At 48.2% G+C, this 16,596-nt stretch overlaps 1 protein-coding gene across 6 annotated transcripts in view; it reads left to right on the forward strand.

Moving 5' to 3' along the window:
• Tvp23a (trans-golgi network vesicle protein 23 homolog A) overlaps window positions 1–16,596 on the forward strand; it is a 41,051-nt gene that overhangs the window by 11,693 nt on the left and 12,762 nt on the right. For all 6 annotated transcript variants that reach the window (XR_004945670.1, XM_036196657.1, XM_036196655.1 and 3 more), the window contains exon 3: window positions 16,059–16,203. Coding sequence is in view for 5 of the 6 variants with exons in the window: in XM_036196657.1 (XP_036052550.1) it covers window positions 16,059–16,203 (145 nt within the window). In the remaining variant the exon portion in view is untranslated. The remainder of the gene's footprint in view (window positions 1–16,058; window positions 16,204–16,596) is intronic.

Below are 16,596 nucleotides of genomic sequence, written 5' to 3' on the forward strand. Positions count from 1 at the left end.
ATGTCTGGAAAGTGTTTGGAGATGAGGGATGGGTATCAGTGGCGGTCCAAGGGGCTTCATTTTGGATTGGGAGGAGTAAATGTTGAAATACAAAGCTCATTCATGCATGCTGGTGACATTGTCTTGGTAAAGATCAATTCTGGAACTTGTAGTTGAAACCCAGGTTCCTTAGCGACGCTGTCTGATCCTGCGATATTCTGACATCTCTGTTGGCCCATCCACATTATGAAGAAGTCCCACGTTGGCATCTGTGACTCACTGTAGAAGGGTATAGCACTCCATTTTGTTCAGGGCACTCACCCAGCCTATGCCTGGCAAACAGTAGGCACTCAGTCAATGGGCTATTGTTTGAAACTCAATTTATTTAGTTATATTTCTGGAATGGTGTTGATGATACATTGAAACATATTTTATTATAAAATTAATTCTGTGTCTCTAGGCAATTTAAACAAGGTCAAATTAGGATCAGTGATTTGATTTGATTTTTATTTTTTTGCATTTCTTAAAAACAGATGTGTGTGTAGAGGTGGGTCATGTGTGTCACGGCAGTTGTGAAGGCTGGAGGACAACTTGGAGGAGTCTCTCCTTCCATCATCAGGTCCCAGGGGCTGAACTCAGGTCATCAGGCTTGGCAGCAGGCGCCATTACCTGCTGAGCCGTCATGCTGGCCTATCTGTGGTTACTTTTTCACCTGCAAACAAAAATACACATAGACCTCAAATACCAAGTATACTATTTTCAGTATGGTGGAACATTTTAATGCTCATGAAACTCCAAATAAAGGCCCTGTAAAATATAGCCACTAGATACATTAACTTGAAAAATAATGCTTTAAATTAATATACTAAAAGAATTTTAAAATATCTTTTAAAAAAGATTTTCTTTCAGAAATGTAAAATGTATGTGTAAAGTGTTTTGGCTGTGTGTATATATGTACCATGTGTGTGCCCGATACTCGTGGAGGTTAGAAGAGGGTATCAGATCCCCGGGACTGGGGTTACAGACCGTTCTGAGCTGCCAAAGTGGGTGCTGGGGAATGAACCCCAGTCCCCTGGAGAGCAGCAAGTGCTCTTACGCACAAGCCATCTCTCCAGGCCTGTAGAAGCATTTTGAAAGTGTTGTTTTTTAGAACAGTACTACAAAACCAGGCTTGAAGGTATACTCCTGTGATCCCAGCACATGGGAGGCAGAGGCAGGTGGATCGGAGGTCCAGGGTCATTCTCATCTATCTAGGGAGTTCAAGGCTAGCCTGGGCTACATGAGACCCTATCTCAAAGTAAATCCATCAGGCAATCAATCCATCTACAAAAGAGAGGCACAAATAGCTGACGTGTGTCCTTACCGTGCTCATTCATCCCAAAGTACTTCACTGCATGTTAAGAACAGGACATTCTTCCAGAAGCAGAGCACAGGACGAGAACTCTGGGCTTTATCTAATTACACCTTGTTTCCTCAGGTCCTTTGCAGCTTGTGTGCTCTCGGGGGTCAGTCCTGGCAACCTGGCAGAGAAACCACTCAGTGTTATCTCTAAAAGTGTGTTCTGTTCTTGAAACCAGTCACCACCACAGATGGCCGTTCTTCCCCTCTGATCCTGTTTACCTCTAATTCCAGTTTGGGTTTGGGTTTTGTGAAACTAAGTCTTGCTGTGTAATCCAGGCTAGTCTGGAGCTCACAAGACCCTGCCTCAGCCTCCCAGATAGAGATTCTTAATTATCTTTGCCACTCAAAGGACCCAGGATTCTTTCAAGAGAGGGAAGTAGATTTCAAATCTTTGCTTTTCCCATCAGGACTGGTGCTTGCCCACCAGACCTTGTGTGTGCTGGATAAACTGTTATCTATCCCCCGCTCTCTTTTTCTACTTTGTATTTTCAGACACAGACTTACCAAGTTGCCTGGATGGCCTTGAACTCAGTCAAGCAATGACAGAAATGAACTTTTGGTTTTCCGCTTAGACTTCTGGCGATTTCAGGCCTGCTTCTGGGTGGCATGTCTAGGAAGACTTCAAAACTTGAGACAGAAACCAGTCCAACTGGCTCTGGAGGAGCCTTCAATGTCAGGAAGTAGGGATACTTTGAAAACCACATGTGGTTGTAGAACAATTAAAAAAGCCAGCCTGTGGGACTCCCATACCTGGTAGAGGTGAGGAGTCGATGCTGGCTGAGTGGACAGGTGTCACTCAATTCTCCCCTCATGTAACCTCCTGCCCAGAGATGGCCTTTGTCTCTGATCCCCCACACAGGGAGCTATGCCAATAATTTTGTTTTGGGGAGACAGAGCTGAGGACTGAACATGAGGCGGAAGACTTGGAGCATTCAGTGAAGCGTGCTGATTACAGAAACCCTGAGGTAGCTGGAAGTGGGCTGGAGAGATGGCTCCAGGGAACAGCACCTACTCTCGCAGACGCCCTGAGTTTGGTCCCCCGTCCTTTCCTGCTCTGCCATGAAGTCTCCATTCACATGCCCCGGCCACTATACCCTGTACACCAAGATGGACTGACAACCTCTAAAACCATGAGCCAGTATGACCCTCTCCTCATCCAGTCTGTGTCCTGCACTGTGGTCATAGCGGTGCGACAGTACCTAACACAGTCTCCCATCAGACATCTAGTGACTGGGAGGTATACATCACAGAGGAAATGTAAACCCATTCCTGGATTCTTGCAGTTTATCTCCAAATTTTGTCAAATTTGGGTCATGAACCAGTTCCTTGCATCCTCCAGTAGGTGACCAGTGACTGATTTTAAAACTTATCCTATGAACTCACAAAGACATGATTCCATTTTCTAAATTTATTTGTTGATTGTTTGGTTGATGTAGCACACATGTCACCGCTAGCTTATGGAGATAATAACTCTTGGGAGTCAGTTCTCTCCTCCCATCTTGAGGGTCCCAGAGATTGAATTCAGGTAGTGAGGCTTGAGAGCAAGCATCCTGACTCAGCCACCTTGCCTGGTGTGAGCCTCTTCCCATGTGCCTCTGTCTTTATGAGTTTACTCTCACAGAGTAGCAGATTCACTATTCCCTAGAATATCCCAAATGCCAGCCTCATCATAGCCTTGTCTCCATCTTTTCTTGGAATTTGGAGACCATGTATGATGCATTTACCTGTGCTGTTAGCTCTGGCCCATAGGTTAAGCGTGATGCTCTGGGAACACAGAGGCAGCTGCAATGCTCAGGGCTGTCAGGGTGGGCCACTGTTCCTCCAGCTTCAGGCAACTGCTGGCCTATGTCACCATCTGTCAACAAACAAATGAGCAGAAGCTCAGAAGACAAGGAGGCCTACCCAGCGTCACTAGGGAGTGCATTTGTCACCCCCCCCCCCCCCAGAGCCCTCTGCAGCAGGTTGCCTGGGAACACAATTGCTTCTCTGCTTTGAGTCTAGGCAGTTCACCCCTCTGAGCATCAGGGGCCTTGCCCGTGAAAAGACTCACGGTCCCCTTCTTCACGTACTTTCTCTGGGTTCAAGATAAGTGTTATGGGTTGAATGACGTCTGTGCTGAAAGAAATGTTGGGAACCCCTCACCCCCAGTCTGACTGCAGTATCTTGCCAGCTGAGAACCAAGAATTACAACACAGTTAACAAAATTTACTATGAAGGTTGTCTACCCAAGACACAGTCTTTCTTCTATATGTTACAAGGGTTGGGGCCGGCTCAGTGGGTAAAGGATTGCTATGTAAACATGAGGATTTGCGTTCAGTCCCCAGCACCCACATAAAAGCCAGACATAGTGGCCCACTTCTGTGACCCCATTGCTAGGCAGCAAAAGACAGGTATGGTGAGGCGGTGTAGGGAGTGGGGGTGGATGATAGAGGCAAGAGGATCCCAGTGGGCTCTCTTGATAGCTAGTCTAGCTAAAGTAGAGCATTTCAGGTTTGGTGAGAGACCTTGTCTCAAAAATAAGGTGCAGAAATAAGGAAGAACCAGATGTTCACACACACACACACACACACACACACACACACACACACACGCATGCACATCACATATAGGTATGTATGTTAAAACAGCAATGCCATGTTTAAAAAATAAATGTGTGTGAACACATTCCTTTACCAGACGCAAAAGGAGGAGGGATGAATTTACAAACCCTTTAACAAGTTCTTTCAGAGGCCACCAAAATTACATACCTCACTTCTATGCTAAAACCTGAGGGTATGGCTTTCTCTTGGAGCGCACATGTACGATTGAGTATGGACCTTCTTTTCCCAGAGCCCCCTTCTTCCTAAGACCATCCATTCTTCAGTCTGTGTTTAAAATTTCTTCTTAATGAACATCAGCTCTGGTGCTGGGGTGGAGTGCAGTTGTACAGTGCTTGCCTAGTGTGCCTGACACTCTGGGTCCATCCCCAGCATGCTTGATCCTAGCACTTGGGAGATGGAAGCAAGAGGGCCAGAAGTTCAGAGCTCCCTAGGCTGCTAAGGTGGTATTGTGGAACTGTGTCTCTGGCCCGCACCCCTCAGCCACAACCACGACTCTGCTCCTTCCTACCTGGAGAAACATTGAGCTCAACAAAGGGAGATAGATGGCAGAGCCGTCTCTCTGTGCTGCCCAGTACCAATGCATCGTTATCCCTGGTCACCGCCCACCAGGCAGTAACCTAGGCCCTTTAGTTTGTCACATTTCTCAGGTGATTGTCCCAGCAACTCCATGAAGTTGGTGCTGCTGTGGCTGCACTTACACACCCTCCACTATTGCCAGGTGTGCAACTCCCACAGACTGTGGTTGAACAGTGCCCCCTGGAGATGTGCATCACGGCAGCTCTGATTCATCCCATTTCACAGAGAGGACCCTGGTCTATTCTTCCATCCAAGATCACACAAGTCCTCAGTGGAAGAGCTGGGACTTGAACCAGGGCAACTACCAAGTTCAGGGTACTGAGGACCCTGTCATGGCTGCCCACTCTGCCGCCTTCTTTCTGAAGGAGAGTCAGTGACCTCAGGGCCCTCCCTCCCTCTCTCCTTCCTCTTAGCAGCACTTAGTACATTCACAGTGCCATGCACCTTCCTCACTAATTCCAGAATATTTTCATCACCCCAAGGGAAACCCCACCACAAGACTCTGAGTCCCCTTCCCTGTAGCCATGGCAACCACTGACACACTCTTGTGTCATCCACCCATTCGAGAGAGCCCATAGAAGTTAAATCATCACATGTGACCCTTTGTGTCTAGCTTCTTCCACTTAACATGATGTTTTCAAGGCTCATCCACATGGTTGGATAGTTGTCCTTCAGCACCCAAGGTGGCTGGTGTCAGGACTCTTCTTTGGTACCAAAATCTGAGGATGGTCACATCCCCATATAAAATAGACATGCAACTTATGAACATCTTCCCATATACCGTCAGCCACATCTAGAGGACTTGCAACATCTGATATAATGATAGTGTCACCTACACAGGTGTTAGACCATATTGCTTAGAAGATGATGGTTTTAAAGTCTTTACATGTTCAATAGAGTAGCAAGGTATTTTTCCCCTCAAATATTTTGGCGTGTAAGTTTGGGGTGGGGCTGGACAATCATCCTCCAACTTATTTTTTGAGGTGGGGTCTTTCAGTGAGCCTGGAGCTGATTGTGTTAGGCTGGCTGGCTAGCAAACCCCTGAGGAATGCCCCTGTCTCCACCTCAATAGCTCTGGGATTGTAGGTGCAAACCACCATGCCCAGCTTTTTATTTGGATCCTGAGGATCTGAACTTGGGCCCTCATGCTTGAATGTGCTTGGGTTCCAGTTGAGGTGGACACAGACACTTATGCAAAGGTACTTCAGTATTTTTCTTCACATTTTTATTGTGATAAATTGACCATTTTAACCATTTTCTCTTTTCTTTACAATTTCTAAAATTCTATTTTTTGGGCTAGTGAGATGGCTTAGTGCTGCCTGGCCTGACAACCAGAGACCCTGGGACCCCCATAGTGGAAGGCAAGGGCTCCCAAAAGTTGTCCTCTGACCCCACCTGTGCTGTGGCACACACACACACACACACACACACACACACACACACACACACACACACACTGAATAAATAATGTGAACAGTTGGTTCTTGCCTTCTACCATGTAGGTCCCAGGGATTGAACACAGGTTGTGAGGCTTGACAGCAAGCACCTTTACCTACTGAATGGTCTGGCTGATCATTTTAATTTTTTTCATGTGCATAGCTTTGTGGTAATAACAACATTCATTTTGTGCGACACCACCACCACCCGTCTCCAGGAATTCTTTCATCTTCCCAACTGTACTCAGAAAACAGTCCCCACTGTCCCTTGTCCAACACTTAGGAACCGCTATCCTTTTCTTTTCTTAGTACGCATGCGTGTGTATGGATGTGTGTGTCACATGTGTGCTGGTGTTCTCAGATGCCAGAAGAGGGTGTCCAACTCCCTAGTGCTGTGTCCGGCAATTGTGTGCCGCCTGTCATGGATGCTGGGAACTGGGTCCCCTGCAAGAGCAGGAAGCACTCTTAACCATTGAGCTGCCCAGCCTCACCCCTACTTTCCGTTCCTGGCTGTTCCGGGCCCCACAAACAGCGGAATTGTGGGACAGCTCTCCTTTTTGCTGGCTTCTTCACTTAGCATCAGGTTTTCAAGGGTGGTCCACCTAGAGCAAGTGCCACACATTAGTGTAGCTGATGGTACTCCATTGTGTGGCGGGAGCACATTTTGCTTATCAAGTGACCTATTGGTCGACATCTGGGGTATTTCCATTTGGGCCCATTGTGATTAATACTGTTCTGAATAGCTGTATGTAGTACATCGTTTTGTTTGAATCTCTGATATCTATTCTTTGGTGTCTATGTTTTTAGAAAACTCCTTGGCTAAAGGATGGGTCCAGGGCTCCAGCGGCATCAGAGAATAGATCAGGCCTAACTCAGACTGGTTGGTGCCTGGTGACTCCCTGCAGCCTGGGCTGAGCAAACAGGGCTTGCTGAGTCATCCCCATGAGCTTCCCTTTAGTTGATACTGAGCCAACTAGCTTCTAAAGTTGGTCTATGTCTTTAAGAAAAAATAAAGAACAGAAACAAGAGGAGAACACTGCGGTGGCCAGAGGGAAGTTGCTGTTCTTCTCTTCCACACACACACACCTCGTCTGCTCAGACTTTTAGTGGGAACTGTGAGTGATTGGCAACTAGCATCCACTCCAACATCCTGATGGCCCCAGAATCTGCCCATCCAGGGTCTGATGGGTGCAGGAGGCCATGTTGTCATCCGTCATGACGGAGATGGCATTGCACCTGGAGCATTCTACAGAAGAATGAGATACAGGAGCCTCGGTGGCAGGTCCTGAGTATGCACAGCCCCTGGGCTCCTGGAGGGTGAGACAGATTTCTGCTTCCTCAGACTCAGGTGCCTTCTGTGTCCCCACCCCCACATTGGAGACAATGTAGAAGAGGGCTGTTGATAACAAGCTGAGGTACTGCAGTCCCAGCAGGCTCCCAGGAGACCAGGAGTGAGCAGGTGGAAAGATGACTGAGCCCAGGACCAGAGAGAGTACTCCATCTGCAAAGTGCCTGTCTTGCAAATGTAACAGCTAAGTTCAACCCCCAGAACCCATGGGAAAACCTGGGTATGGTGGTGCACACTATTAAGCCCAGCACTGGGAAGACAGATAGGTCCTTGGAGCTCACTGGCCTGCCAGCCAGCTTCCTCAGTGGTCCCAGGTCCCAGTGAAAGATCTTATCTCATAAAAAGGAGGTACTGGCTTCTGAAAAATGGCAGCTGAGGTTGTCCTCTGTCTCTGCTCACAGATAGGAAGAAAGAAAGGAAGGAAAGAAGGAAGGAAGGAAGGAAGGAAGGAAGGAAGGAAGGAAGGAAGGAAGGACATAAAACTTTAAAGGAAATAGGGGGTTGGTTGGTTGACAGGTCAATCAGAAAAGCCTTATGAGCAAGTCCGATCTCAGAACCCACAGGAAAAAGCCAGGCACGGCTACACACATGTGGGTTGCAATACTGGGAGGTAGAGATGGAGGATCCAGGGGCTCTGGTCAACCTAGCCTGAGAACTCCAGGTTTAGTGAGTAGCTCTGTCTCTCAAAAACTAAGGTAGATGCTACTGAGCTTTTCCTCTGTACCCCCAACATCCTCAAGCTCATACACATGCCTGCACACACAAGAGTGCATATGCACATGTGCACACACACACACACACACACACACACACACACACACACACACATGAGTCTTGTGTCTCCTCCAGGACAGGATTGAGCATCTGGACTCTGGCTGTCACTGTGCCACTATCATTAGGAGGGTGACATTTGTGCCTCACAACAATGTCCCACCCCATCCCACTCCCCTCTTTTAAAGAGGAACTGATGAACCCAGAAAAAAAGACTTGTTTTCTGGAGTTTTCCTCAGGCATCCAGCTGCAATGACCAACTATAGCTGGGGATTTTTAGGTATGACTTCTTTTAAACCACAGACAGGCCACTCAAGGCACCCTGCGAGTCGTCTGCCCTGGAAGGTACTGTATCTCCATGCAAAATCCAGACCAGCTTCCTGTGATCTTTCTTGGTCTACTGTTTCATTCAAATTTACACAGAAGGACCGAGAAGAGTGGAGCTGGCACCCTCCTCACTGGGGTCCTTGTCCATGTGGCTGAGCTGTCTTGTTCCCCAGCCCCTGCTCCTGGGCTGATTTGAGACAGATTCCTGCATCCTCTCAAAGGGTGCTTAGCAAGAAGGTGACTGAGAAAGGAAGATAACAATGTCTCAGCCAGCTGAGCTGGGCCACCTGTCCCCACACATCAACTAAAAGAGGCAAGAAAGAGGTGTGTCCAGTGTGGCCACACTGGGAAAAGGACCAGAGAGGGGGTCCAGGGCGCACAAGTCTGTCTTCAGGGTTTTAGCAGGAGCGTTGGGTTTAACTGGAGAAAGGATGGAAACAGAGCAGGCAAGAGCTCAACACAGTTAAGCAGTTCTGACCAAAGTGTCATCTGAGAGCACTGTTTTATCTCCTTCTGGAAGGTGGGCCTGAAGAAGCCACTACAGCATGGCCTTGCAAGGAGCAGTCGGGGTTACAGTCCCTCTGCTCCAGCACGTGGCCTCCCAAGGGCAGGTGAATGTGGATATGACCTGTTGTGCAGACTCACCTTAGCTGGGCAGGTTTTGAGTCACTTGCCACCAAGGTCAGTCCTTGAAGTCCAAGGTAGAAGAAAGGTAGAGGGAGATGCAGGGCTGGGAAGGGACAAGGTGGACGTGTGCCAGGAACCCTGACCCTTCTTCATTCATGCCTGTGCTACACTGACGAGAACATTCCAGAATGCCTAAGGGCCAACAGAAACTGAAATAGGATGTGTGGTGTGGAATTCATGCCACATGCAGGTCTGGGGAGTGGTGGAAAGGCCAGGCCTTCCTGTGAGTGCTGTGGAGGTGGCTAGGCCAGCTAGCCCAGCTCAGTGGGTGACCTCAGGCCAGTGAGAAATATTTTCTCTGAAAACAAGGTGGACAGATTCTTAGGAACAACATCGGAAGTTGATATCTGGCCTGCACACTCATGTGCACATGCATGTGCACACATACAGACACACTCACACTCCATAGTGCAGGCTGGGTATGGTGCTTCACGGCTATAATCACAGAACTTGGAGACTGAGTCAGGAGGATTACAAGTTCTAAGCCAGCGTGGGCTACTGGGGCAGAGGTGATGGCTCAGTGAATAAAATGATTGCTGTGCAAGCAGGTAACCAAGCTCTGATCCCCAGCACCCATGGGAAGGACTGGCATGGTAGCTCACAGAGGCAGGCTCACTGGCTGGCCAGCCTAGCCACAACTGCCAGTTCCAGGGTCAGTGAGAAACCTTGTCTCCACGGTAGGGGAAGGAGGCTGAGTGTGGTGGTACATACCTTTAATCCCAGCATTTAGGAGGCAGGAGCAGACAGATCTCTGTTAATTCCAGGCCAGCCAAGGCTAGATAGCTAAGACCTTGTCTATAAATAGATAAACATTCTTTAAAAATGGTAAAAAGGGATAAAGAGTGATTGAAGAAGGAACTTGACACTGACCTTTAACCTTCACAGAATCTCACCCAGGTAAATGCACCTGCACACACATATGCATATGCACCAAGAAAACTAAGCAGAAACCCTGAGCACAATTTTGGAAGTAAGCAAATGGAGAATCGCCCCTTCTTTCTCCCTCCCTCCCTTCCTACCTTCTTTTATGTGCAAGGGAGGGTGCAGACATGTGTGAAGGTTGGAAGACAACATGGAAGAGTTGGTTCTCTTTTTACCGTGTGGGTCCTGGGAATTGAACTCAGATCATCACCTGAGCCATCTTGCCAGCCCAAGAACAGTTTTTAAAGACACATGTTACATTTAGGGCAGTGGCCCTTTCCTGCTGTTTAGAGCTGCTGTGAAAGATGTGTGCAGATGTGTGCCAAGCCGAGAATGGCCCAGGTGCCTCTGCACAGAGCGCCTTGGTTCGTTTGAGTGTGCCCAGCCTGCCACTCGGCCCTGGTTACCGGGCTGCTTCCTGTGTGTACGCACACAGAGTCCACATTCAGATGCCCATCCCCTTATTGTATAACCTGTGCCTCATTCTTTAGAGTGGTTTTAGGTCTACAAAACAGAGCAGAGGGCTGGGGGTGTGCCTCAGCAGGGCCAGTGCTTCCCAAGCATGTGCAAAGCCCTGGGTCTGATTCCAGCACTCCATAACTCAGGAATGAGGGTGGGCTCCTGAAACCCCAAAACACAGGAGGGTCAGGGTTATCCTTGGCTGCATAGTGAATGGAGGCAAGTCTGGGGTACACAAAACTCTGTCTCCAAAAAGGAAAAAGGCACAGAAGCTGCAGTTTCCACACTTCCCCTTTGATCCCCATCCCACAACTGTGGCACACTTGTTACAGCTACCAAACCAACACCTTACTCACCACAGTCCAGCCTTTCCATAGGGCTTTTTCTCTTCTGGTCATACATTCTGTGGGATTTGATAAACGTGTGTGGTGACTTGCACCCTCCATTATAGTATCGCAAAGAATAGCTTCACTGACCCAAAGCCCCTGGCACCACCTCTGTCCCTCCTCTGCTCTCAGAACCCTGGCAGAAAATGGCCTCTTCACAGTCTCTCTAGTTTTGTCTCTTCCAGAGCATTGCCATTTTGTGATTAGCTGACACAGCCTCTTTACACAGCTGATTTCACTTAGTGTGTGCTTCTCATGCCTCCTGTCTCTTGGTTGTTGGAATAGTACATTTCTTCGGTGGGACTGATATCCCCTGGTCTGGCTGTTCTACAGCCTGTGTATTCCTCTACCAGGCACAGGTTAAGACCTCCAGTGAGACCTATACACACTTCAAGCTGAGAACCTACCTTGTGTTCCCCAGGGTGGTGGTAGTGGTGAAAATGGGTGTCCACATCAAGATAGGGGCCAGCCTCCCAGCCAGCCACATCAAACAATAACCTTATTATAACTATCATACTTATGCTTAGGCTCAATTACAAGTAAGAAGGAAAGAAAGATATATAGAATAAAGAAAGGTAAAAAGCCCAGAGGCAAAACACAGTTAAAGAGAAACAGGATAATTTAAGTTAGGAAAGCTGGCTAGAAACAAGCCAAGCTAATGCCAGGCATTCATAAGTAAGAATAAGTCTCCGTGTATTTATTTGGGAGCTGGGTGGTGGACCCCCAAGGGTTAAAAAAAAAAAAAAACTAAACAATCACACTTGTCCTTGAGATAATAAGCTTCTAGGTGTCTCCTTGAGGGGAGGGTTGGATACTGAGTAGAAAATACTATCAGTTGAGCATGAAGAGGGACCTTTTGGGGGTTGTGGGGGGATTAGGAATCCTGGAAGATCCCTCAAAAATGCCCCCCCCCACAGCATGACAAAAAGAAAGTTGAGGTCAGAAGGGAATTTCCTTGTGGCTCCTTGGTGGTGGGACCAGTTTGAGTGACATTGGGCTGAGGTAACAGCTGTTCTCAATTACAGAGCAGTGTGTGTTGCAGAACACTGTGGATACCACCACACCATTTCTTCAGAGTCCTAGAAAGGAACACTGCACCTGTTTACAGAGGAAGAGTGAGGCCTTTCTGTGCCTCTGTGCTCTCTCATGTGTGAATGGGCGTGTTCCCATGTCAGAGTGCATGTGTGGTCAGAGAACACATGGGGGTTGGTCTTCAGTGGCCATCCTATTTTGAGAGTCTTTATGTTTTCCCTCTATGCAGGCCAGCCTAAGCAGGCCTGAGAGCTTCTGGGAATCCCAGTGTCTCTGCCTCCCCTTATCCATAAGAATGCCTGGACTTCAGATGTTCCTGATTTGTGTCCTACTTTACTTGGGCTCTAGGGAATTCAGGCCCTTACCTTTACACAGCAAGTTCTTTTACCCACTGGGCCATCTCCCCAGCCTGAGGCCGTGAGAAGTTGTACAGCATTGGAAAGTCAATGGAGCTACAAAGAAAAGTAGGACCTGGAAAGCTGACCCCCAGCCAGCCCAGAATCATCCTGCCATTTGCCTCTCAAGAGATGCATCGGGAAGCCTGCTACCCTGAGTACCCTATATATGTTCAGGGCTGGAGCCACAGACTTCAAAGCTTAGAAGCTAGTCTCTGGCACCTGAGTATTAGCCTGGCATTGACAAGCTGGGCCAACTCCAGGTATAGACTCAAGAGGTGCTGGAGAGGTGGAAAGAGCAGCCTGCACAGAACAGGACTCAGCTATGGTTTGCCATGCATCAGGCTCTGCTTAAATAATAATAATCGAAACACATCCCGATAAGAATTAAGGAAGCAGGCGGACAAGACGGTCCAGAGTAAAAGTGCAGGCCTGACAACCTGAGTTTTAACCCTAGTGGGAGGAGAGCTGATTCTGAAAAGTTGTCCTCAGACCTCCACATGCGTGTGTTCCCAGTGATTAAAAAAAAAAAAAAGTCCATAATCATCCAGAATAATTGTCATCAGAGAGGCTTCAGCCAGCAACTGATGTGAGCAGATGCAGAGACTCACAGACAAATGTTAGTCGGAGTTCAGGAAATCCTTTGGAAGTTGGAGAGGAATGATTGTAGGAGCCAGAGGGACGAGGACACCACAAGAAAACCCACAGAATCAACAAAACAGGACTCATAGGGGCTCACAGAGATTCAACGAACAATGAGCGTGGGTCTGTGCTAGGTCCTCTGTGTATGTTATGGTTGTGTAGCTTGGTGTTCTTGTGGGACTCTAACAGTGGGAGTGGGGTGTCTCTGACTCTTTGCCTGCTCTTGGGACCCTTTTCCTCCTACTGAGTTGCCTTGTCCAGCCTTGATATGAGGGTTTGTGCCTAGTCTTGTAACTTGTTATGCCATGTTTGGTAGATATCCCTGGGAGGCCTGCCCTTTTCTGAAGGGAAGACAGAGGAGGAGTGGATGGGGGTGGGGGCAGAGGGGAGGTAGAGAAGAGGGGCTGAGAGGAGAGGGGGAGGGGAAACTGCAGTTAGGATGTAATATATGAGAGAAGAATAAAATAATAATAAATAAAACAGATTTCATCTATTTCACATGTACAGGTCTTTGCCTGCATGTATGTCTATACATCATATGCATGCAGTTTCTGAAGAGGCCAGAAGAGGTCATTGAAATCCCGGAACAGGAGTTACAGGTGCTTGTGAGCCGACATATGGGTTCTGAGAATCCAACCCAGGTCCTCTGAAGGAGCAGCTAGTGCTCTTGACCACTGAGTCATCTCTGCAGTCCTTCCCAGTAATCTCAGTCGACTCAGTCACAATGTTTAACACAACAAATACATTAAATTCTAGGAATTATTTCAGGGACTACTAAAATATTTTTTGTATGTGTATGTGTGTGTACATGTATGTGCTTTCTTTCCCATGTGTGGGAAGATACGAGTTCAGGTACTTGTGTGTGTAGAGGCCTGAAGTTGACGTTGTCTTCCTCAGTCTCTCTCCACTCCTGAGACAGGGCCTGTCATTGAACTCAGAGCTAGCCATAAAGAACTGGCTAGCCAGCTTGCCCAGGGGATCTTGTCTCCACCTTTGAGAGCTGGGGTCAGAAGCAGGCAACCACACCCACCCTTTCCTGTGGATTTCTTGCATCTAAGTTCTCCACTGAGACATCTTTCCAGGTCTATTTAAAATGTCTTGGGTGTGACTTTAGCCTGGAAGAATGTCCAGGGGTGAGTCTGTCTCCAGCATCACCTGGGGAAAGGGGCAGACAGTGCTGCTGCAGCTAGCTGAAAATCACTAACCAGGTTCAGGGTAGAGGAGTGTGAGCCCCCACAAGTCTTATCTTCTGGAATATTCTAGGAAGTTTTGAAGTGCCACATAATCATGCCCAATATGAAATGGTAGGGACTTCTCCTAGGCACAGAGTAAGCCCTCACCTGAAGTCAGAGGAGAGTGTTCTGACAAACAGCTGTTCCTGTGCGCTGTCCAGCCTCTCCTTGCAGAACACAAAGTGTGGATGATTTGATCCTGTTTCTGCGTCTCGCTAAACACCTGCTGCGAGCCAGACACGACCTTTTAGGTGCCTCCGGCTTGCTCCCTGACTGCGTTCCTAAGGGTCATCAGGCCTCCCCTGCAGTTCCGCTGTGGGCTCTTTCATACCCCCTTTACCTGCCATTTTAAAAAGACATTTTTTGTGTGTATGTGTGTGAGTGTGAGCATGCACTTGTGCACATGCACAAGTGCACATACATGAGGTCAGTGCCATTTGAGGCCAGAAAAAAGTATTGGATCCCTTGTAGCTGGAGCTGCAGAGGGTTCTGAGCTGACAGACATGGGTACTGGGAATAGAGCGCTAGTCTTCTGGAGGAGCAGCAAGTGTTTTAACCTCTAAGACATCCATGTTTTATAACTAATCCAGAAGTGTCATACGGACAGACCACAGGCTAGTTAGGAACATAGTCTGTGATATTTTATTTAAAGAATTAGCTGGGTTTTTTGTTTGTTTGTTTGTTTTTAGACAAGATCTCATATATCCCAGGCTAGCCTCCCATCTCCATGGGGCTGATGACCTTGAACCTCTAATCCTCCTGCTTCTATGTCCCAAGTGTTCGTATTCCAGGTGTGCTGCACCACATACAGCACCTTGTACAGGCCAGGTGACCACTGTCACCTGAGCCACCCCCTACCCCCCACCACCCACCCCTGCCACTCAGAGCGCTGTTCTCATGGCCGTTGTCATGGCAGCTGCTGCTGCTGTCTTTGCTCCATCTCACAAATCTGCACTCTACCAGTGTGCTGTTTGGAACTGGGACACCACAGCAAGAATCTGAAAGCCACATCCTCTGAGTGTCACCCGCTGCCATCAGTATGTCCTCAGTGGCCATTGCTGTCTGCTCCAGATCCTTTTAGCAGTAAGCCCCAGCCCCAAGTTCTCTGGTGTCTCTAAAAAGCTGCTGCTGCAGGCTGAGGGCCTCCCACGGCTCAGGCTCTTCTATAGGCTGGCATCTGAAAGCATAGTGCTCAGGAACCAATGTCTGAGGAAACTCCAGCATCTAGTTACCCCTCGTTGCCAAGCAACTGGCATGAGCTGGATACCCATTAGTTTCATCACTATTTCCACTCTCCAGGAAGATGCTTTGCCTGGTGCCCTGTGAGCTCACCTGTGCTGGTGGAATGACCCAAACTTTAATTTTAGGGAATTGTTGTCATCACTGGGCAGGAAGACAGAAATCAGTCTCACTTCACTTCAGAGGTGACCTTGTTTCAAAGAGGGCAAATGACATTTGGAGTCAATTAGGGGAAAGTCCTGGGTTCTTCGAGGGAGAAAACAGAGTAGTGTCATAACACATTTCAGAGGCTGGGGTGTAGCTCAGGTGTACAGTGCTTGCATAAGATGCACAAGGTCCCAAGTTTGATCCCCAGTGCCACAGACCAGGTGTGGCAGTGCACACCTGTAATCTAGCACATGGGCGGTATAGGGAGGAGAATCAGAAATTCGGGGACATCACTGGTTGTCATTGAGGCCAGCCTAGGATGTGTGAGACTTTGTCATTTTGGGGAATGCTGAAGTGTGTGAACAGTGCTGAGTTTTGAGCTTAACCACCCAGAGACGAATGCCCCTCTGGTGATGCCAAAGTGAATTTAATGACCTTGTTCTTGGGTCTGAGTCGGGGCACCTCCTGGGTCCTCCCCAGGCACCCTCTGGCCACCTTCTTCCACCTGTTCTTCCGAGTGAGTGCCATTGTCACCTATGTGTGCTGTGACTGGTTCAGCAAGAGCTTCGTGGGCTGCTTCATCACCGTACTTCTCCTTCTGTCCTTTGACTTCTGGTCTGTGAAGGTAAGGCTCCCTCTCCAGGGACATGTGGGCTGTGCTCCCAGACGGTGGTGTGGGGTCCAGGGCTGCTTTGCTTTAAACTGTTTAAACACCAAGGGGGCACAGCAGGTGAAGGGTACTTGTTGTCACGCTTGGACCTCAGTACGATTCTTGGAATCTACATGGTGCAAGGAGAGAACCAAACCCCACAACTTGTCCCTTGACCTCCACAAGTATGCTGTGGCACATGAGTGCCCTTCTCTTGCACACAAAATTAATGTTTAAAATTTTTAAGGATTACTGGGCCCATGGCACTTATAATTAGAGAGCAAAAATGCTTCATTAAGTGACTTCCAGGGTCAGTTGTCACAGATGCACAAATGCATCATGGGGGTGATGACCCCATATGGCTTTGGA

The sequence above is a fragment of the Onychomys torridus genome, chromosome 8 (assembly GCF_903995425.1).
Source record: "Onychomys torridus chromosome 8, mOncTor1.1, whole genome shotgun sequence".
Lineage (NCBI taxonomy): Eukaryota > Metazoa > Chordata > Mammalia > Rodentia > Cricetidae > Onychomys > Onychomys torridus.